The 21,840-nt window shown below is 40.2% G+C and overlaps 2 protein-coding genes across 4 annotated transcripts in view; both read left to right on the top strand.

Annotated features, from left to right (window-relative positions):
• The window catches only part of LOC107668671 (dual specificity testis-specific protein kinase 1-like), a 26,428-nt gene extending 11,840 nt beyond the window's left edge, over positions 1–14,588 (top strand). For all 3 annotated transcript variants that reach the window (XM_016460648.1, XM_016460639.1, XM_016460630.1), the window contains exons 4-11: positions 1,279–1,327; positions 2,349–2,495; positions 2,576–2,658; positions 10,855–10,945; positions 11,474–11,557; positions 11,973–12,059; positions 12,311–12,413; positions 13,080–14,588. In XM_016460648.1, coding sequence (XP_016316134.1) covers positions 1,279–1,327; positions 2,349–2,495; positions 2,576–2,658; positions 10,855–10,945; positions 11,474–11,557; positions 11,973–12,059; positions 12,311–12,413; positions 13,080–14,152 — 1,717 coding nt within the window. In that variant the 3' untranslated portion in view covers positions 14,153–14,588. The remainder of the gene's footprint in view (positions 1–1,278; positions 1,328–2,348; positions 2,496–2,575; positions 2,659–10,854; positions 10,946–11,473; positions 11,558–11,972; positions 12,060–12,310; positions 12,414–13,079) is intronic.
• Positions 14,589–16,675: 2,087 nt separating this feature from the next.
• Positions 16,676–20,448, top strand: LOC107669253 (uncharacterized). Its single transcript, XM_016461425.1, has 8 exons — positions 16,676–16,723; positions 16,856–16,922; positions 17,049–17,169; positions 17,634–17,791; positions 18,123–18,343; positions 18,496–18,658; positions 18,787–18,896; positions 19,732–20,448. The coding sequence occupies exons 2-8, from the start codon at positions 16,871–16,873 to the stop codon at positions 20,248–20,250; spliced, it is 1,344 nt and encodes a 447-aa protein (XP_016316911.1). The 5' UTR covers positions 16,676–16,723; positions 16,856–16,870; the 3' UTR covers positions 20,251–20,448.
• Positions 20,449–21,840: the final 1,392 nt, after the last annotated feature.

Raw genomic sequence — 21,840 nt, 5'->3', positions numbered from 1 at the left:
TTTTTTTTTTTTTTTTTTTTTTACTTCTAGCATTAAACTAGCAACAATAGTTGTTAGATTAAATTGATGCTTCCTCTGATTGGGAAGGAAACACTTTTATGCCATTTCAGAGTAAATACAGAGTAAATAATATATATTTTTTAAAGAAAGTAATACTTTTATTCAGCAAAGTTGTAGTAAACTGATCAAAAGTGAAAGTAAATACTTTGGCAAAGATCCATTTCAAATAAATGCTGTTCTTTTGAACTTTGTTCATCAAAGAATACTGGAAAAACTGTATTATGGTCTATAAAATTCAACATTTGTTTATATAAAAACAAATATTGAAACAAACCTTGCATAATTCATATCTCTTAATTCTTTAGTTTATGTTATGGTGCAAAATTAAATTGCATAATATTTTTTTTCAATAAATATGTAGTAATTAAAAGTTCTGAAATCAATTTAAGCCATTTTGATAACTTTAGACCGACTTGGCCGCTGAGTTAGACTGAGGCCCCATTGTGGCAAGCATAATCAAAATACCATTACTACAATCTGTACCATGGTACCACCTCAGTACATGGGTTGTGAGGGTTAGCTATCGGAAATATTACCAGTTCCTGATCTTTGCCTAGAGTCAGAGTTTCCAATCTAGATGTTTGTCCATGTTTATGAATTTCCAAGTGTTCATTTGAATAATTCATTAATTTATTTCTAAATTCACATTTAGAAGTTTTTATCCATTCTTGCCTTTTGTTTTTTGTTTTGTTTGAAGTCCAGCTTACCTAGAGGACAAAGTCTGTGCTGTTGGGCAATAAACACTGCATTGTATGAGAACATGAATATTGATGTCACAGGATGGCGGATTTTGTCTTGCCTCCATAACTGCAGCCACTGTTTATATAGAGTAAAATATTTAATTGTAACCTGGGGAGTAGAGGAGGGAGCAACACATTATTAACCATGAAATATAAATATATTTATCTTATACAAATCCCCACATGAAAACGGGGGATGTATTTGTTTATATGTGCCAGGGCAAGAAGTCTAGGTCTTTTGTCTGCTTAACCTGCACCAGCTTGTGTGGTCTCATGTGTTTGAATTAAGTGTGTGTGTGTAAAAGAGAGAGCGAGAGTGTGTTTTTCATGCATGCTTAAGATTGCCTTCAAAATACAGGTGTTCCAGCTCACATTCTTGAGATGGGTCACTCTTGAAGGAACTTGTTAGCGCCTTCTCCTGTTTTTTTTGTTCTTTTCCAACACCTTTTCCCCTGTTTCTCTGTGTGTGTCCCTTTAGGTTTATGGGAGTGTGTGTACATGAGGGACATCTTCATGCTCTGACAGAGGTAAGTAAATGAGAGTGCTAATAAAGCATAAAAAACAACACAGTTGTTGGATAAAATTGTTCAAGATTAAATGGTATTCACTACTGTTTAAAAGATTGGAGTCAGCAGTACAATTTTTTTTTTTAATGTTTTTGAAGGATGATGTTCGCTAAGGCTGCATTTATTTGATTAAAAGTACATTAAAAAAAGTAATATTTTGAAATAATATTTGAATAAAAAAAGTTTCCAATTTAAAATATTCATATATTAATTATATTAAAATATATAATTTATTCCTTTGGCAAAGCTGAATTTTTCTGAAAATTCAGCAGCCTTTACTCCAGTCTTCAGTGTCACATGATCCTTCAGGAATCATTCTAATATGTTAATTTATTGAAGAAAAAACAAACAAAACATTTCTTATTATTATCAATGATGGAAGCAATTGTTCTGCTTAATATTTTTGAGGAAACCATGATAGATTTTTTTATCAGGATTCTTTGATTAATAGAAATTTCAAAAGAACTTTCAAAAGAAATCTTTTGTAATGTTATCTTTTGTAACATTATAAATGTCTTTACGGTCACCTTTTGATCAATTAGTGTATCCTTGCTGAACAGAAGTGTTAATTTCTTTAAAAAGTAATCTTCCTGATCTCAAATGTTTGAACAGTTGTGGATCTTTATTTATAGGTAGCATTTCTTTTGCTTTATTTATTACCTGGGTTTATTTTTTCACCGAGCTCAATGCACAGCATTCTGGGATTGCCTTTTCTACAATGGATATATGTGATGCTGCCTTAGAATTTGGTTAAAGCAAGATATCTTAGGAGACCCTTTGGAACAGCCTTGCTGTCAGGATATACGCTAAATAGTCCCTTCTATATTAGATTAATGTACAGAGACAATTATAAAAAAAGACTTTCATTGGTTGACTTGAGGTATAACATGTACACAATTTTAAAACTACTCGTACTTCACCTTTAACATCAGGTGGTTTTATAGAAGATGCCCTTAATGTTTGACATCTGTGTGTGTTGTAGTACATTAATGGCGGTAACCTGGAGCAGCTGTTGAACAGTGACGTGTTCCTGTCATGGTCTGTGAGAATTAACCTCAGTCTTGATATTGCCAGAGGACTGCAATACCTCCACAGCAAGAGCATATTTCACAGAGACCTTACGTCAAAGGTACACACACTGGAAGGGCCTTTATAAATACTAAACGCAAATACACAGTAAGGGCACAAATGTTGTTTTTTGTTTTGTAGAACTGTCTGGTACGCTGGGAGAATGGGAACTGCAGTGCCGTGGTGGGGGACTTTGGCCTGGCAGAGAAAATTCCTGATCACAGGTCAGTAAATTGTATCGTCATAATTCAAGAGATAAGATTAGATATACTGCATGCTTCCAGAGAGAGAGAGATGGAAGCAGTCAAGGACTGATTGATGAGCTTCCATTTTTCCATAAAGCACTCGTATCTATAGCTGGAGAGTAAACGATTAAGAGCATGTGATGTAGTCTGCACATCTTTAGCTTAGTGCAGCCTTTACACATCCAGCCCAGTCATGTTCGGTTGTTGTTTCAGTAAATGTGTACACAGAGCTACACGTGTAAATGAAATGGATGTTAAATACCTCAGATATGCTTGAGTTATGATGTTGACATTTACCCCTAATGGCCCAAGTATCTGTTCTCACATGATGTGAAGCATGTACTAAAGCACTGCAGGCACATGCAGTTAATTTAGACACTTGACTAGAAAAACAATGAATGTCAACAATGGAACAATGTCTCGCTGCATGCATGATGTTTAAGGTAAATGCTGTTCATAAGATTAAAGGCAAATGCAATACACCTAAACCAAACTGAGGTGTCAAATGACATGACAGTCCAACACATAAGGTGTTAAACTCATAACCATGATGGACACTAAAGTACAAAAACGAATTTCTTCATATTAAAAAATAATTACACATCACAGTTATGATACATTATAGCTTTTAAATCCCTATCATGGCTTCCACATTAATATTAAGCAGCACAACTGTTTTCAGCATTGATAATATAGATGATAGGATCATGTGACACTGAAGACTGGACTAATGGCTGCTAAAAATTCAGCTTTGCCGTCACAGGAATAAATTACATTTTAAAATATATTCTACAGAAAACAGTTATTTTAAATTGTAATAATATTTCATAATATTACTGTTTCACCAGTATGTTCACTTAAATAAATGTAGCCTTGGTGAGCATAAGAGACTTTTTTCAAAAACAAACTCTTTCTCCCCCCAAACTTTTGAACTGTAGTCTACCTATGAAGAGCACTTAGAATAAATTCCATAAATTGGTTTGTCCATATGTTGAAGCCAATAAATAAATTCACAAGGGCATAGATGGGTATAAATATTGTACATTATTTTTGCAAGAAATCACTCCCTTGATATTACAGGATTTCCCAGTATGAGGTCCTGGCAAGTAGATCTATGATACTGTAATTGCGAGTTTACTTTTACTAAAGAAACAGGAAATGAAGGGAGGAGGTAAATTGACTCTTACCAGCATATCACTTGGAGGTATACAAAATATGAGGGGGGGCATGCAAAGCATATTTTAAAGTACATTGGGTAATTTTATAATTTGTGTACATTAAGTTTTGTTTAGTATTACATGGAGCTGGTTACCTTATGGGAGCTGCCATGTTGAGATTCAATTGTAAAAAAAAAATCATTGGCCAGTGCAACATAAAAAAAAATAAAATACATTGCACCTTTAAGGGATCACTGTTAATGATATTCCAGTGCTTTTATATTTGAGCGGAAAATTTTTGGCCAGTGCAGACTACTGTATGTAACCGTGTGGATTAACATTCCTTTTAGTGAAGCACTCCTGCTGGGACATATTAAAATTATCTGGTGCTTGTGTAATTCTTTCCTCAGCATAGGGCCTTTGTATAAACTTATGTATGAGAGCAGAGGTTTGTAAGTCTCTGTTCAGTTTTCCTTTTATATGCTGTCTCAGCACAAACATTACATAATAGTGTAGCTAAAGTGTACCACCCAAACATAGTGTGTGTGATCGTTAGTGCCATCAGAGTGCTGTTTTTGTTCTGTCTTTGCCATTCTCTCACTGAGAAGATCAACGCAATGTTCAGAAGAGCATGCTACTCAACAGTATGTATTGTTTTTGTATGTTTACTGTGTATAGTATGTTACACCGTTCAAAAGTTTGGAGTCTGTAAGATTTCCTAATGTTTTTAAAAGCCTCTTCTGCTCCCAAAGGATGTTTTTATTGGCTTAGAAATACACTAAAATGGTAATATTGTGAAATTAAAATGTAAAATAACTGTTTTCTGCTTTAATATAATATATTTTAATATATTTTAAAGTGTAATTAATTCCTGTGATGACAGCTGAATTTTTAGCAGCCATTACTTTATAATGAACAAGTGCTAATTTCTTCCTAAAAAGACCTAATTTTGAACTATAGTCTACAACACATCTATCCCACAATGCAATGTGCTCAACTTTACCTTCTCTTTCTAATATTATACGAGAATTGCGCTTTCTTGCCTGACCATTTTATTGAACAACCAAATGTTTAGAACTTTATTTGCACCAAACTGAACTAAAAAAAAAAAAAAAAAATTAAAAGTTGTACTAACAAGATGTTAATTAGACTTGCTGAATTAAACGTGCAGGAAGATGGTCATGTAATAATGTTGTCACCACAGTTTGAAATGTTTATCATAGGATAATGCCTGTTGTTTTGCTTACTAATTTATAAACGTCTCTGTTACGGATGGTAACCCTCGTTCCTTGGAGGGAAGAGAGACGTTGTCGAATTCCAACACTAGGGGTCACACTTGGGAGCCAAGACACCTCATTGAGGTGACATCATTGAGAAAAGGCCAATGAAATTGGCGAGTAAAACTTGCGTAGATGGCCACGCCCCGGACATCTGGGTATAAATAGGTCAGCCTGGCATTTGCTCGCACATTTTGTTCTGAGGAGTCGAGAAGCATCTCAACCCACTCAGAAGCTGTTCAAGAGTTGTGGCATAAGGTCTCGTAGTCCAGGGTTCATAAGAAGGAACTGAACTAGACTTATCACCTCAGAGAGGGGAAGGCACGAAATGCAAGCTCTACATTGTACCAGCCACCCGAGTTCAAGCTATAGTGCTCAAAACTCTGGATGAAACTGGTTCCATTCACAGAATGTAGCATCTATCAAATGTATTGTGTAGCCCAACCTGCAGCTCTACAAATGTCGGCTAATGAGTCCACTATTTGCTGAAGCTGACAAAGCAGCAACGCCCCTGGTTGAGTGTGCATTCACTCCCAGTGGGCATGGTAAGCCTCTGGCCTGATTGGCCGTAAGGATCGCCTCCACAATCCAGTGGGATATCCTTAGTTTGGAGACTGAAGCAGACAAAGAGCTGTTCAGACAGTCTGAAACACTGCGTGTGTGTTCCAAACAGATGTGTAGGGCTCACACCGGGCACAACAGAGACAGGTGAGAGGCCCCCTCTTGCAGGGGTATAGCTTGCAAGGTTACCACCTGACCTCTAAAAGGAGTGTTAGGAACCTTGGGCACATATCCAGGCCAGGGTCTCAGGACAACATGAGAGTCTGCCGGACCGAATTCTAGGCACGATCCGTTAACTGAGAGGGCTTGGAGATTCCCCCACCCACTTGGTAAAAGTGAGCACAGTCAGGGAGACCATCTTAATAGAGCGGGCACGAAGTTCAACTGACTGAAGGGGCTCAAACGGAACTCTCTGTAAGGCCTGAAGGACCAGGGAGAGATCCCAAGAGGGGATGAGGCGCAGCCTTGGAGGATTCAACCTCCGGGCACCTCCTAGGAATTTGATAACCAGATCTTCCCCACCGATCTGCAGTCTACTTTGTCATGGTTCGCTGCAATAGCGGCCACATATACCTTGAGTGTAGACTCAGACAGGCACCTGTCCAGGCCCTCTTTGAGGAAGGATAGCACAGATCCGATGCCACATCTCCAAAGATCCTTCCCATGGGAAGAACACCAATTCATGAAAATGTGCCATTTCAGGTCATATAGCTGCCACGTAGAGGGGGCCCTAGCCTGCGTAATGATATTCACCACTGCGGGTGAAAGACCTCAGAGTTCCTCCTGGTCGCATCCAGGGACCAAACACAGAGGTTACAGAGATCTGGTTGCGGGTGCCAGATTGTGCCCTTCCCCGGGAAAGAAGATCCATCCAAAGGGGAATCCAGCAGGGAGGAGCTGATGCCAACAGCACAAGCTCCGAAAACCAAGTCTTGTTGGGCCAATAATGTGGCACAAGCAAGAGTTGTTCCATGTCCTCCCTGACTTTGCACAGTGTCCGTGCAATGAGGCTCACTGGGGGAAACTCATATTCACGTAGGCCTGGGCCAGCTTTGTGCCAGTGTGTCCGTGCCGAGGGGGCCTTGGTCACGGAAACCATAGTGGGCAATGAGTGGATTCTTGTGAGGCCAGCAGATCTATCTGCGCCTGACCGAATTGACTCCAAAACAGCAGGACCCCCAGGTGGAACCTCCACTAACATCGGAGTGTGACCTGCCGTGAGAGGGAGACTGCTACACAATTGAGGTCGCCTGGAATGCGAGGGGCATACAGAGACCTGAGTCTTTGCTGGCTCCACAGAAAGAGATGGCAGGCAAGGTGTGTGCCTCGGTGCCATGCCCATTTTAGCACTTTGGTATGAAGCCCTTTCTGAAGTGGTCTCATATGCATCAGTCCCAACAGCGTAAGCCCTACTGAGGATGCCATTTGCCTCTGAGAAGTTTTTGAGAGGGACTACTATCTTGTACTAGAGCATTTTCAAGCAGTTCAGAGCAGACCGAGCACGATCCTCTGAGAGGTGTGCTGTCATAGTGACCAAGTCCAGTCTACACCGAAAAAAGAGATACTCTGAACTGGGGAGAGTTTGTCCTTCTCCCAGTTGACCCAAAGTCCTAATCAGTCCCAAATGTTAACATGTATTTGAGGGTTAGCATTATGAAAGGGAGCTTGTAAAGGGCCCGGCTCAGCACCCTTAGCTCCAAGGTTGGTCCGAGCCCCCCACCCTTCTTGGGTACAATGAAGTAGGGGCTGCAAAGGGGCAGAGAATCTGTGTCCAAACAAGTTCTGATGCGCAATTTTAGCACCTGGCCGTCGCACATGGGAGGACCAGAAACGTGGGGAATGTGACTAGGAAAGGAATAAATCGCTCTTTTAATGACCATCTGGTGACTGTTCTGCCATGTGACAGACAGCCGGAGCCCAGCAGGATCCACCTCCCGTCTTCCCGGCGGAAGTGGAGCTATTCTTGTCAGCTTCCCTCCTCCCTGGGTCGCCCATCTCAGGTTCTCTATGAACCCCTTTGTGGGTTCTTAGCATCCTGAGGACAGACTGGCGGTGTCACCTCCCTGCGAGGGACTGGCCACTGTTTAGACTTGACTGCCGGCTCAGGCTGTTGCGGGGCCTCAGCAGTCCTTGCAGTGGGCCATCCCCGGCAATAAACAGACGGAGGCTGCTGCTTCAGGTGTTCAAGGGTAGAACCTGAACCACACCAAGGCAGGAAGTGTTTAATGGTCTCTGTTTTTAGCTGTGGAGAATTGCAGCATAAATCCTTAAATCGTGTCGTCAAAGAGAGCATTGAGAACTAATTTTCTCAGCATCTCGCATCTCTGCCAGATTGAGCCATGGGTGGCGCTCCTGGACCACTGATGTGGACATCGCTCTCCCCAGAGCCTGCGCAGTGACCTTCGTAACCCAGAGGGCATAGTCAGTCGCTGAACGCAGTTCCTGCATGCTCCATGTTGGGACCACCCTTGTGCAGACCCTGGCCTGAATACCTGCAGGACAGCCATGGCGTGCAGAGCGGACACATCTTGTCCAGAAGCAGTATAAGCTCTCGCCACAAAGGATGAGGTAACTTATGCTCTAGACGGGAGCCCCTCCAGGCGGCAGCGTCTTGTACACAAATGCACCGCAATCGCTCTCTCCATCCGGGAAACCCCATTTATTCCCTCGCTGGACCGCTGTCAAGGGAGGAACCGATGTATTGCAGGACAGCCATGGTATGCTTGTCCAGAAGCAGTATAAGCTCTCACCACAAGGGACGTGGTAACTTATATGCTCTGGACGGCCCCTCCAAAATGCACCGCAATCAGTCTCTCCACCCGGGTGACCCCTGTGTATTCCCTCGCTGGACCACTGTCAAGGGTGGTGAGAGCGGAGGAACCAGTGTATCGTGTTATGGCAGAAAGGTGCCTTCCACGATTTCATCAGCTCCTCATGCACTTCCGTGAAGAAAGGAACTGGGGTGGAGCACGGCTGAGTGTCGCACTTGGTCTCCAAGAACCAGTAAACTAAGCAAGAGCGCTCAGGACAGGGTGGAGTAGTCCACTCGAGCCTGATGCTCTCTGCTGCCGGGGTAAGCATGGCTGCCATCTCAGCGTCTGTCTCAGACTGACACACGGCACCCACACACACTCATCGTCATCACGAGCCCCGAATGAGAAATCAAACCCGCACTGTGGCAGGTTCTTAAACTCACCCAGAAACTCTTACTGGAGAACACGTGCAGTTGGAGGAATGAGAGATCCGTGGGAATTCATTCGGCAGAACTGCTCCCGCAAAATCTCCTTGCTCTCCTTCAGTGCACATCGTCTAGGCGGTAGAAGGGCCAGGATAAGAAACAGCTGAGGTGACTCGTGGTCTTTATAAAAAAAAGAACGCGAGCCGTGAGTGCAACTTGCCAATGGCCATGTCCTCATAAGAAGAACATAAACCATACACAAAAGCTGCTTCAGTATGGGCATGGCCCAAACACTGAGCACAGCAATCGTGCCTGTCAGAGGGTGAGATGTACAACCCGCAACCAGAAGGACACTGATGGAAAGGCATGTTGTAAATGCACACAAATACATCCGTGAAGCTGTTTTAGAGAAATTGCTCTTTTAAGAGAAAATTTGCTCTGAAAGATTGCTGTTGAAGCACCCAGGGGGTACTCTTAGTATACTTATCTGTGTATGGGCAAGCTTGTGCCACAGATCCAACAATGAGGAGATTGAAAGGTGAATGCAGTGCTGCATCTCCTAAAGAGACGCTGCAGCATGTCCAGGGTGTGACCAGCTATGCAAATTTTGCTCACCAATTTTATTGGCCTTTTCTCAATAAAGTCAGAGGTGTCTGGGCTCCCAAGTGCAACCCCTAGTGTCGGAACTTCAACACAACATCGAAGTAAGTGGCTGAAAGGGAACTATTGGTGCTTTTCCACTGCATGGTACGGCTCTGCACGGTATAGGCTCGGTTTGCGTTTCCATTGCAGTTTAGTACCGCTTTTGAGTGGGCGGGATTATAGACATGTCGTTATAGTTGCCCTGCCTTTTTCAAAACTTTTTCATTCCGCGTCATCCCATTAAGCTCTAGCTGGATCTGCTCCTCTGCTATCAATGAGAGGAATGTCTGTCCTTCCTCAACAGACTACGAAACAGGCATTTTTTTGGTTGTTTAAAAAATGTGCGCTCATTCGAAACTGTTGCGTTCGTTCACAAAAAGTTGCGTTCGATCCTTGCTGGCTGTGCTGAATTAATCCAGCGGGTCAAGTGTCTTGTGTCGCAAGTTCAATGATGCAGGTAGTGACTTCTCTCCGGCCAATCAGTGATCAGCAGGGTTTACACGTCACATTTTGGTAATGGTACGGCTCACTTGGAACCTCAGCCGAGGTGGTTTACTGTACACAATGGAAAACCCCCAAAAGTGAGACGTGCCGTACCATGCAGTGGAAAAGCGCCATATGTATACAGCAAGTAGTAAGCTAGTGTTCCATTATGAACACATCCAGTGTGTACATGTGATGTCAGAGTCATAAGGGACTTGTTTTTCACACTGCATTTGTTTATTTTAATGATGGCTTTGTAAGAAAGTCTGTGTGTGAAAGAGAGAAGTTTTACAGATGAGCTTAGCCCTGATTTTCTCTGTTTTTATTTCTGTAAATGTTATGTAATGCACATTTTGGTGTGCTTGCAAATGCTTCATGTTTACGTCTAAAACCACAAGTATTTGTACATGTGAAGAAGACAGAGCAGATTGCTAAATGAGGGCTTTTTGGAAAGCTATCCTAAAAAGGAGAAAGTATTTCAGCTGTTTGCTGCGGTAGATTCCCTCACTCTGACTAACCCACATCCCCAAATGGTGTTTACACTGGAGTACTTTACTCCATTTATCTCTCTCTCTTTCCTTGTCTCCACTCTTCCCCTCTGTCTATTTATGCCCAGTACACAGTCCCAGACCAAAATAAAACTGAGGAAGTGTCTCTCAGCAGAGTATGAGTATGCCAGCTAAAATTAAGATCTTACAAGACCTTGTTTTGTTTTATTTTTATACATCCACGCACACGTAATCAGGCTGTGGGTTAATGGACTAGGAGTTTATGGGTGTTAAATTAGGAAATGAGGAGTAATTGTAAAAAGATTAATATAACTTGTTGGTTCACTTTAAGTAAACGATTTTCCTGTTTTCCCTTTGGCTGTTTTCAGTGATGAGGCAGAGAAACTGAAATTGGCTGTCGTCGGCTCCCCCTACTGGATGGCTCCGGAGGTGCTCAGAGGAGAACGCTACAATGAAAAGGTTGAACACCATATGATTCATTACCCAGATACAGACCAGAGTCCTTTTCAATGACTGTTTCACCCACATTACTTATCAGATTACTGTCATTTTACAATTTCAAATGCAAAGTTGGTGCCATTATTCCCATTGAGTGAGAATATTGTTCTATTAAGTTGATTATTATGTATAGGGTAGGGTGACCATACGTGCCATTTTCCCAGGACGCATCCTGGCCAGGATTTCTATATTGCCTAAAATATCTAGGTTTTGGCTTTGTTTGCGTGTGCAGACCAATCGGTGTATGACATCAAAATACCTCGAGAGCATTTTGAAAGCATAAGGAACCGTCTGTATGGTATTTTGATGTCATACACTGATCGGCCTGCACACGCAAACAAAGCCAAAACCTAGATATTTTAGGCAATATAGAAATCCTGGCCAGGATGCGTCCTGGGAAAATGGCACGTATGGTCACTCTAGTATAGGGTTTTAGATAATGAAAAATTTTATTTATTTATTTTTTTTTATTTTTTTATTTTTTTACAGGTGGATGTATTTGCCTATGGAATTATCCTCTGTGAGATTATTGGCCGGATACAGGCAGATCCTGACTTTCTTCCACGAACTGAGGTGAAAAACTGAATTTACAGTATCTTAAAAGAAAAAGTATGAAAAACTTTCATATTTCCCTGTACCATTATTCTAAAATTGCTGATAAAGCATTTTATTGGTCTATATCCGTTTGGTTCACCCTTCCACCTGGTCTATGAATATTAGGCCTGTAACAATCTCATGTACTCACTCGGTTTATGAATATGGGTCATAGTTTACTCCATGTGAGATTACAGCACTGCCAGTGAAGTCATGCTTTTAAATACAAATCATTGTTTAATTACTGTTTACAACCAAACACTAAACCTATCATTATCAGGATGGTTTATTTCTACAGTACAGCTTGTACTCTTCACAGTAGTAACATACAGCTTTGTATCAGCTTTGTAGCATTTTTTTTTTAAGTTAGGGTTGTGTGGTGATTGTGTTTCAGGACTTTGGTCTTGATGTGGAGGCCTTTCGGCAGATGGTTGGAGACTGTCCACCTCATTTCTTCAAAGTCACATTCATCTGCTGCAGTGTAAGACCTCTTATCTACTGTCATGAAAGATCACACATTAACATTCATCCTCCTCTATAAATCTCACATGCTGACACATATGCTTACATGTGCAGTGTTTTTTTTTTTTTTGTTGACCTAGGAGCCTTTCCTTAACAGGGCTTCTAATTCTGCCAAGATACAAATGTATTATTCTAATCGATTAGTATGACTTCACAAAAATGCGGGCAAAAGTGTTTACATTTAAAAATTCTGTGTTTTTTCCCTCCCAGATGATCCCAGACAGTCGGCCCTCATTCACAGAGGTGGTAGCAGAGCTGGAGAAGATAGTGAGTGATCGAGAGAAGAGTGAATGTATGGAGCCTGATGTACAGGGTGAGTCAGCAAAAAAAACAAAAAAAATGTATTTGCAATGCATATATAATGCAAATTAATTTAAATAAATCTTTTCAGTACTAATTTTCAAATCATGGCATATGTTCGTAATTTAAAACACATTTAAGTTTGCTGTAAATAAAGTTGTTTATTGGTCTTAAAGGAATAGGTCACCCAAAAATGAAAATTCTATCATCATTACTCACCCTCATGTTATTCCAAACCAAACCAAGTTTAAGCGTTTGGTTAATCTTCTAAACACAAATTAAGATATTTTTTTAATATTTTTAATAGGTTTCTGTCCCTCCTAATTTAATCTTGTGAAGCCTTGTGAAGAGATGCTATTGCTTTTTATGATGAACCGATTTAATTTAGGCTTTTATCTATCAATTGAGGGACAGAAACCTCACAGGTTTTATTCAAAATATCGTGATTTTTTTTTTTGGGAAGATTAACCAAAGGGTTTGGAAACGACATGAGGGTGAGTAAATTGTGACAGAATTTTTTAAAATTTTTTTAACCATCCCTTTAAATATCTTTTAGTTTCTGTTTTAAATTTTAATAATTCAAGTATAGTTTTTGCCTTGAAAATGACCAAAGAAGCTTGCATGGCATTAAAAAACAAACCGAGCCTTAAATTAGTAAAAAATGTTTCTTCGTTTCCAGACCGGTCATCCTCAAACACAACACCTTTAAGTCGAAAACATTCTCTAAACATTCCCGCTGACCCACGTCTCTGTCGCAGCAAGTCCGATGTGCTCCTACCTCCGTCTCCTTTCCTGACTGGGACCACACCGATGCGCGTCAACCCCTTCTCCCAGCGCCAAGACCTCAACGGCGGCCGCATCAAGCTCTTTGACACCCCCAGCAAGTCTGTCATTTCCCTCACCTTTGCTCTCCCTCCGCACCCTGACCCCAGCAGCCCTGTCTCCTGTGACAAAGGCCCTCTCCATTTCCACAGACGCAGCCAATCACTGCCCTGCAGGCCAGAAGACATCCAGTCTCTACGTGGTACTGCTGACAATGAGAAATGTGAAAATAATCAAAGTGTTATGGACACAGATATAAATCCAGTCAATGGAAATTTGTTGGACATGGGAAGGGACAGTGTGTTGGCTAAGAGCAACGAGAGTATTGCTGATCTCTCTAATATTAGTGAGGTTTTTGATACACCCGGTGACAGCATTAGGCGTTCAGACCCTAAGCAGGACGACAAGGAGAAGAATCTTGAAATGAACAGTCAAGAAGCTGTAGCTGATGTCTCTGGTCTTCCATTAGATCTAGAGTTGATGTCTCCAACCCGATTAGATGAAAGCATTGAGGATCCCAAGGACTGCACCAACTCTCCTGATACACTAGATAGCGCTGTCGCTACTTCAATCAAAACTTTCTCCAATGGCTGGAGCTCCCCGGTCTCTAACGAGCCGCCCTCATTACCTCCTTTACTAGACATGGATAACAACAACGGCACCATCCCTATAAATCGATCTCTGGGATGGGGGGTTATTAACTCCAATGGTGCCACAACCCCTCTTATGCCTCCGGAACAAGAGGAGGTCATAGCCTGTCCGGGTTGCTGCCTCGCAGGGATGAGTTTTCCCTCCATTTGCACACGTGGACCTCGACAAACCCCTTATAAGAACTTGAATGGCGATGCGGCCAGGAAAAGGCTTCTGTGCAAAGCTTTGCCACCCTCGCCTACAGAGCCAAATATTGCTCTGCCTAGCACACAGACATAAAAGATGCATGCTGTACAGGTGAAGCGCTACCTTTAAAGTGGATGCTACTGCTTAATGCACTCAAACTAAAATCAAGCTGAAATATGTCATTCTGGAGAGAAAGAAAACGCTATGTATTACTGTTTAGACTAAGTGGATCATTTAGTATTCTGATCTCATGTCCTAGTCCTCTAAACTTGAACACTCCCATAGGTTTTAATGCCTTTCTAAAGACATGTGTTGTCAATATTTTTGTTATTTTTACAGTTATTTGAACATTTATGAAAATACTTTGAGAATGGGAAAAAAATAATATATTATTTTATTAATGACATTAAATGACATGGACAAAGTACTAACAGGCTTTGTTGTGTTTATGGAAGATATGAGTCCCACTATCTGTAATATAGTAACTCTACATTTTACATTATATGTGTCAAATGGTATAACGGATACAAAGCCTTCATGGGGTACTGTATGCAATGTTTATTCTGTTTATATATATATATATGTATATGTGTGTGTGTGTGTGTGTGTGTGTGTGTGTGTGTGTCGAAAACCATTCAGAAATTTGGGGTCAGTTTTTATTTACAAATTATTCTTTTTAGCAAGGAATAAAAGTATTAATTTCATTAACTTGACAAAACTGACAGTCAAGACTGACAAGTCACCGAAAATAATTTTTTGACTTGATGTGCTTCGATCCTGAATGTATCAGGTTTTCCACAAAAATATTAAACGGCACAAATGTTTTCAGCATTGATAATGTGATATTGATATTGACTGATAATTGCAAATTAAACAAATAAATGCAGCTTAGGTGAGTATAAGTGATTTCTTTTGAAACTCATTTAAAAATCTTGCCCCAAACTTTTGAACAGTAGCATTTGTAGATTAGAACAACTATAAGTTATATATTTACAGTGGAGATCGAAATTAGAAAACAACCTACAATTTTCTGAATTTCAGGGTCACTGTTTAGTCCTATTTGAAGTTATAACAGGAGTAGAAGGGCAGTTTAAGCATATTTCATAAATTAATTGTATTCTGAAGCACAGCATAAAAAAATTAAATATTTGAAAGCGAACTCTGATCAATATTACAGAACACTTACAGATACCTCCTTGTTATTGGTGTTAATCTGGCACCTGGTGCTAATTTTCTTAATTCTATGACAAACCCTATTTCACTGGCAGCATTCCTCTAATTTTCACTAAGATTGCAAGATGGCGGTGCGCTGTAAGGGGACTGAAACCCTGCAACAGGAGGTTGTCCAGATAAAGACCAAAGGGCTGCCCCTTTCAGCCATTGCAAGAGAAGTTGGTCATTCCAAATCGGTGATTTCTAGAATATTGCAGCTTTACAATGACAATAATTCATTCAAGTCCCCCAAAAAGGCTGATTGTCTATGTAAGACAAATGCACGAGAATACCGGATAATACGGAGATTCTCAGTGGGGAATCGGCTCAACACTGCAGCTGGAATTGCTTGCCAGTTGATTGAAAATGCACACTGAAAATGTGATGAGAGCAAGGCTAATTTATTTGGGTCAGATGGGAAACATGTTCAGCATCAAACTGGGAAAAGACTGAACCCCGAGGGCGTAAAGTCGTCAGTGAAAGGTGGAGGAGGAAGTGTCAGGTCAAGGTTTGGGGTAAGTTTTCTGCAGCAGGAGTTGGGCCACTTTACAGCTACATGGCAGGGTGAATGCAAATGTTTATCGGAACCTCCTTCAGCAACATGCGGTACCTTCCCTGCAAGCATCTTCCAATCAGCCTGCAATTTTTCATGCAAGACAATGTCCCCATCACACTGCAAAACAGGTAAAGCAGTTCCTTGAAGCTAACAACATTGAAATGAAATAATGAAACGGCCGGCCCAGAGATCTGAACCCAACTGAAAATCTCTGGAGAATCCTTGGCAACAAAGTTATGGGTAAGAAACCCACTACAGTTAGTGAACCATGGAAGAGAGTGGATCAAGACCAGCGCAGTGTGAGAAACTAGTGATATCCTGCAGCTGCAGATGTGCTGAAGTCACTCAAAGCAGGGGCCTCTACACTTCCTACTAATTTCTGACAGCTGTAACCTTCCAACATTTTAGTTGTAATCTTCTTCTGTGCTACAATGATTACTGTTCTCTAATTCTACTCTGTGTTTTCCACAAAATAAAGACTTTTGTTGAAATCCCTTGGTATTTTGTAAAAATGTTAGTATAACAGTGGTATAACCTACAGCTAATATTCCTTCATATTTTGAGCAGTGACGATTATCAATATTTCAGAAAAAAAATCAAGTATTTATAGATTGTTCTCTAATTCTGATCTCCACTGTATGTGTAGCTGTAAAATAAATCTGAATTATATTTAATAATAATATATTTATGAATTGCTATAATCTAATAATATTTCTGATACCATTTCCTCTAGAGAGAGCTTTTGTTCTCTTCTCCAGTTCTGTTTCTGTGAGTGGGTTCAGTCCCTGTGTGGTTTTGTGGCATAAGTTATGCTGTGACAGCTGTCCTCTTCTCACTTTTTCTGTTCACCCACTGAAAGTAACAGCTAATGAAATCTCTCCATTCTTTTGTTTAAGGTAAAGTGTATTTTTTTAACCTCATTATAAATAGTTAATATTTTTGTCAAGTCAGCTTTGTAGAGATATTATCAGCCAAGGCATTTGGATAAGCTATTTATTTGTATTTATTTATTTATTTTCATAAAATAGCATGCTGTTGTGGGGATGCCTGTCGCTCTCCTAAACTTATGTTTCTTTCTGTTGATGTTGAATGTAGGTGAGTACATTTTACGTGTGAATTTTTTGCTTTTTTTCTGTCTTTCATCTGGTGCACTGTATGTTCTCAGATCATGTCTGTGACACACAGGTGCAACATGTTCTTGTTTTCATATGTTTCGTTCAGAGTCTGTAGTCTCTGTCTGTGACATCAGAGTGCATACGATCAATTTCGGATGCCATCTTGAATGGGATTGCCCTGATGCCAACCCTAAAACGACTTACACTGTCTTGAGCAAGACACACGGGTGAGTGTCATCTACACACAAAAGGAGTTTAGATACACATGAGTAACTATGAATGATATGGAAGATGTTGTTTAGGGGAGAAATGAGAGTGTGGAGCAGAGCACAGAGGTGAGAGGTGAAACTGGGTGGTTTAGCAGTAAACCACAGTGAGAAACAATCCAGGCTCATCGCCCCAGAGCAGATACGCTGTTGTTATCACTTCAGGCACGCTGTTGGTTTCCTCTGAATTACACTTGAAAAAGAAAATGACTCACAAGCGCTTAAGCTCAATTTGCTCTTTACTTGCTTTCTTTTTTTCAAAAATCATGCCCAGTAGATGAGTCACATTTTTTAAGAAAATGAAAGTCAGAAATGTCTGTTTGTTTCACACAGTTTTGCAGTTGATGAATGGCCAGATGATCACCATAAAGAATGTACTTGGCATTGTTATAAAGTGTTCTTGATATTGTGTGTTTGTGTTGCAGTACATCATGGGAAAATGTTTCAGACTGCATCCAAATTTCTCGGCAAAGGTGTGATCTGTCACGTGTCTTTCCAAACATAAACATCTACAACTTCATCCGACTGACATCTGAACTTCTCTGGGTGAATGAAACTCGGGATTGCACCCCTATAACTGATCGTCAGTATTAAACCTCAAACCAAGTTTCACATATTTGATAAATAAAGGTCAAAAATAAGGAATATTGCAAAAACCTTGAAAAGTTTAGGTTAAACTACAGAAATGCATTCACTCATAATATGTAAGAATGTGTTTTAAAACATCTTATATCTGTCTATGATGTTAATATAATTGGACAAGAATTTGTTCAAATGTGAATTGTTATTATGATTGACTATATTATTGTATTATGTTAATTATATAATTATTTTATTATTATTATGAAAAAGGTGTAAAGTAAGATTGTTCTTTTTACTTTTTTTTTTTATTTATAAATTTTTTTTTATGCTAGCTGCTGCCAAATTCACCCCGCCCTCCATAACCAACTCCATGGCCAATGGGAGTCTCTGGGTGACGGTAAATTTTCCTTGTGCTCCATCCATAAGCTGCACATTGGAAGATGATGATTATGTGGAAGAGAATGAGATGGGATGCTACTGTCCCCTAACTGAGTTTAAAAGTCTCTGGGCCACAGTCACGCTATACAACGAACAGAACCTCTCAGACAGACAGGTGCACAACTCTTTTCATCTTTACATCCCTGTACCCCATTTTTCCCCTTTAACCTCTGTTTGTTCATTTATTTCTTTACAGTAGAAGTGTTTACATTTAGATTAAAAATTAAGAGTTCCATTGTTTTATTTTTTTATTCATTTTTCTTAAAGGCATACACCGCTGAAGTGATGCTTGAAAACCCATTCAAGGTGGAATTTGGTTTTCTGACACCAGGGCAAGTGTACTGTGCTGTGGCCAACTTCACAGCTGAGGGTGTACTGACCTCTTCTCCCCCGAGCCTCCCGCAGTGTGTTTACATACCAGCAAAGCTCGGTCTGCATTATTTTTACACAAAGCGTTTTTTACTTATTTTGTGGTGTAATGATTCAAGACACATTTATTTGTTTGCACATGTGTGCATTGGTTGCCCGCACTCATGTGTGTGTTTGTGTGTTCTTCAGAAAGCCTCATCGTCATAATTGTGTGTGCTGTTCTCATCGTTCTTGGCCTAGTATTTATTCTGGTCTGGAGAAAGTGTTCCTCTTCTGAACGTCCGCTGCCCAGATCTTTGGTACTGAACTTACATGAGCACGGTTGCAAGTGTGTTTTTGCTTTTATAAGTTAATATTGAGTAATTTACATTTTAATTAAACAACAAAAAGGAGTATTTTTATATTTTAAAAAGATGAAACCGGTTCCCATTAAAAGATCTATAGCAGTGGTCCTGCACCAGGGAACAGGGTTAGGGTTAGGTTTAATATATTAAAGTATATATTAATAACTATTGTTTTTATATAAAACAAAACCATTCTTGAAACATAAGTAATCACCAAATCAATTAATTTGAGACAGCACTACTCCCAGTTTGTTGTTAAAAAAAGCAGCTTTGTCATTATTACAGGCAGAAATCAAGTCAAAAAGGTAGAGAACCACAGCTCTACAGAGGTACACGGAAGCCCATAGAAAATTATTTTTGTGTTCCCATTTGCTCCAAGACTAAAAGAAATAATCAGCTATTGCATTTTCATGACTTTCCTCAATAGGAAAAAAATATAGAGATTTACAATGTTATTTAATGCAGAAATGTGTCATCAGTCTGATAAGGGTCCATATAAGCACTCTTGTAACAACAGCCATCCAATCAAATTGTACTTTTACTTTTGTATGATATACAGTAAAGGAAGCTCCACTAGCTGTATATTGCAAAACATTTTAGTCATTCTTAGTACCAATAAAAGCAGTGAAGGAGCTCTCCAAAACCTTCTAATGCAGAAGCATTTTTTGTTTGTTTAATCCGTCACAAACCATTTTAACTGGATTCAGTGCATTTATGAACCAAGTATAATTTTTAATGACCATCTTAGGTGTTTTACATTTAAAATACAAACCATGTTGTGTGCTTTCAGGCTTTACTTCGAGACCTGGAACTTCAGAATGAGACTTTCATTGACTCCAGTAAGGTTGCACCACACAACGAGAGCTCTGAGGGTGACCACATTTCTGTTGTATCCTTCTCTGACTTCACACTCATGGACAACCAGTCATCTTACTACAACACCCAAAGCCTGGGCAACGGCTATTACACAAGCCCCATCGTGCACAATCCAGACTGCATTGAGGAATCTGTGGGGTCTGAAGAGTTGAGCACAAAAGTCCAACACGACGAGTGTCGTCTGTTATCATCACATCCAGTTCTAGAGGCAGAGCAGGCATGTCCACATCAGAATCAGTGTGAGGAGACTCCAAACATCCCTCTGAGCTCAGTGCGAGTGAAACGTACTCAACAGGACGAGACGTCAACAGAACACCCAGAGCAGTCTGAAGATGTCATATGGGGAAAACTGAATGTGAGACCAATGGAAACATCCAAGCAAACTGAAACTCTTGATGTTTTTTTCCAAAAGGTTGAATACAACGTTTTTTAGACTCGAGATATGGAATTGCTTTGGGTACAATTTTTAATACCCGCTTTTTTGGTGCTGTTAATTTGTGATAGTGTGATTCTGCCCTTTCGCCCACTAACTATTGTCATTGCTAAAGTTGCAATGAATGGAAGTAGCGACAGATCTTTTCTTCTGTATTGTGATGTACATCCGAGTGTAAATGCTTAATGAAAAGTAAAGACAAGGACTTAATTCTGTTTATCGGTTGTTGTTTGGAAATGGAGTTTGCAAGTCCAACATCATCAGAGTTGTTTCCATTTTCACCTGAAGATCCTTTTATGACATTTTGAATCAAAATAATTGTCATTTTTAAGAAGGAAAGCACATATGAATGATTCATTCACAAGAAGACCTATAACGTGCCTTTAGAATATAGAAAGGGTGATTTTAAATTTCATGCTGACTTTAATATTATATACAGTGGGTACGGAAAGTATTCAGACCCCCTTAAATAGGACCTCAGACTGGGCCGAAGGTTTACCTTCCAACAAGACAATGACCCTAAGCACACAGCTAAAATAACGAAGGAGTGGCTTCACAACAACTCTGTGACTGTTCTTGAATGGCCCAGCCAGAGCCCTGACTTAAACCCAATTGAGCATCTCTGGAGAGACCTAAAAATGGCTGTCCACCAACGTTTACCATCCAACCTGACAGAACTGGAGAGGATCTGCAAGGAGGAATGGCAGAGGATCCCCAAATCCAGGTGTGAAAAACTTGTTGCATCTTTCCCAAAAAGACTCATGGCTGTATTCGATCAAAAGGGTGCTTCTACTAAATACTGAGCAAAGGGTCTGAATACTTAGGACCATGTGATATTTCAGTTTTTCTTTTTTAATAAATCTGCAAAAATGTCAACGATTCTGTGTTTTTCTGTCAATATGGGGTGCTGTGTGTACATTAATGAGGAAAAAAAAATTAACTTAAATGATTTTAGCAAATGGCTGCAATATAACAAAGAGTGAAAAATTTAAGGGGGTCTGAATACTTTCCGTACCCACTGTATCCTCCATCTTAGTCTTGGTGGTTTAGGTCGGGTCAGATTAAGTTCAGCACGTATTCCCTTTACTGTAAGGGAATAAATACAGTGTCACGTCATGCACGTTCCTCATGCATGTGTACATCAATGGTCAAATGTCGCTGACCTGAATCTAGCAGTTATTATTACTGCCCTTTGTGGTTTGTTTGGGATCCCCCCTACAGTTCAGTGACTCGGAGCACTATAAATCCTTACGCTGTCCCAATGAGGAGCAGTGTTATTTTTGGGTAACTGTGAGTTAAAGGTATGCTTTCTGTATGGCTTGATTCATATTTTTTTTTACTTCTGACTCGGAGTTGCCCTATTTTGTCTCATTTTCTGCGGACCATGTCTCACAGTTAACCACGCTAAGGTGCACAATTTCTGGAACAGTTATGGAAATGCTCCCAGGAAACTCGTGAGACTCTAGGTTCTGGAAAATGTATCGTAGGACGTATGTTGCTTTTGTGTAGTTGCTTTGTATAGAAGTATGCATGCTTTCTTCCTATATCCTCCTTTGTGAGAATGTGTATGTATTGCTTCTTTCCTTGCTA

Source organism: Sinocyclocheilus anshuiensis, unplaced genomic scaffold, assembly GCF_001515605.1.
Source record: "Sinocyclocheilus anshuiensis isolate Anshui unplaced genomic scaffold, SAMN03320099.WGS_v1.1 scaffold337, whole genome shotgun sequence".
NCBI classification, from domain to species: domain Eukaryota; kingdom Metazoa; phylum Chordata; class Actinopteri; order Cypriniformes; family Cyprinidae; genus Sinocyclocheilus; species Sinocyclocheilus anshuiensis.
The sequence above is the reverse complement of the archived record's forward strand: the minus strand, read 5'-3'. Positions and strand labels throughout refer to the sequence as shown.

Bases quoted from the DNA above. Each gene is read 5' to 3' on its own strand.
- LOC107669253 (XM_016461425.1), top strand. From the start codon at position 16,871: ATGCCTGTCGCTCTCCTAAACTTATGTTTCTTTCTGTTGATGTTGAAT. The intron at 17,170-17,633 runs GTGAGTGTCATC...TTTGTGTTGCAG, and splicing joins GTCTTGAGCAAGACACACGG to TACATCATGGGAAAATGTTT. The intron at 18,897-19,731 runs GTACTGAACTTA...GTGTGCTTTCAG, and splicing joins GTCCGCTGCCCAGATCTTTG to GCTTTACTTCGAGACCTGGA.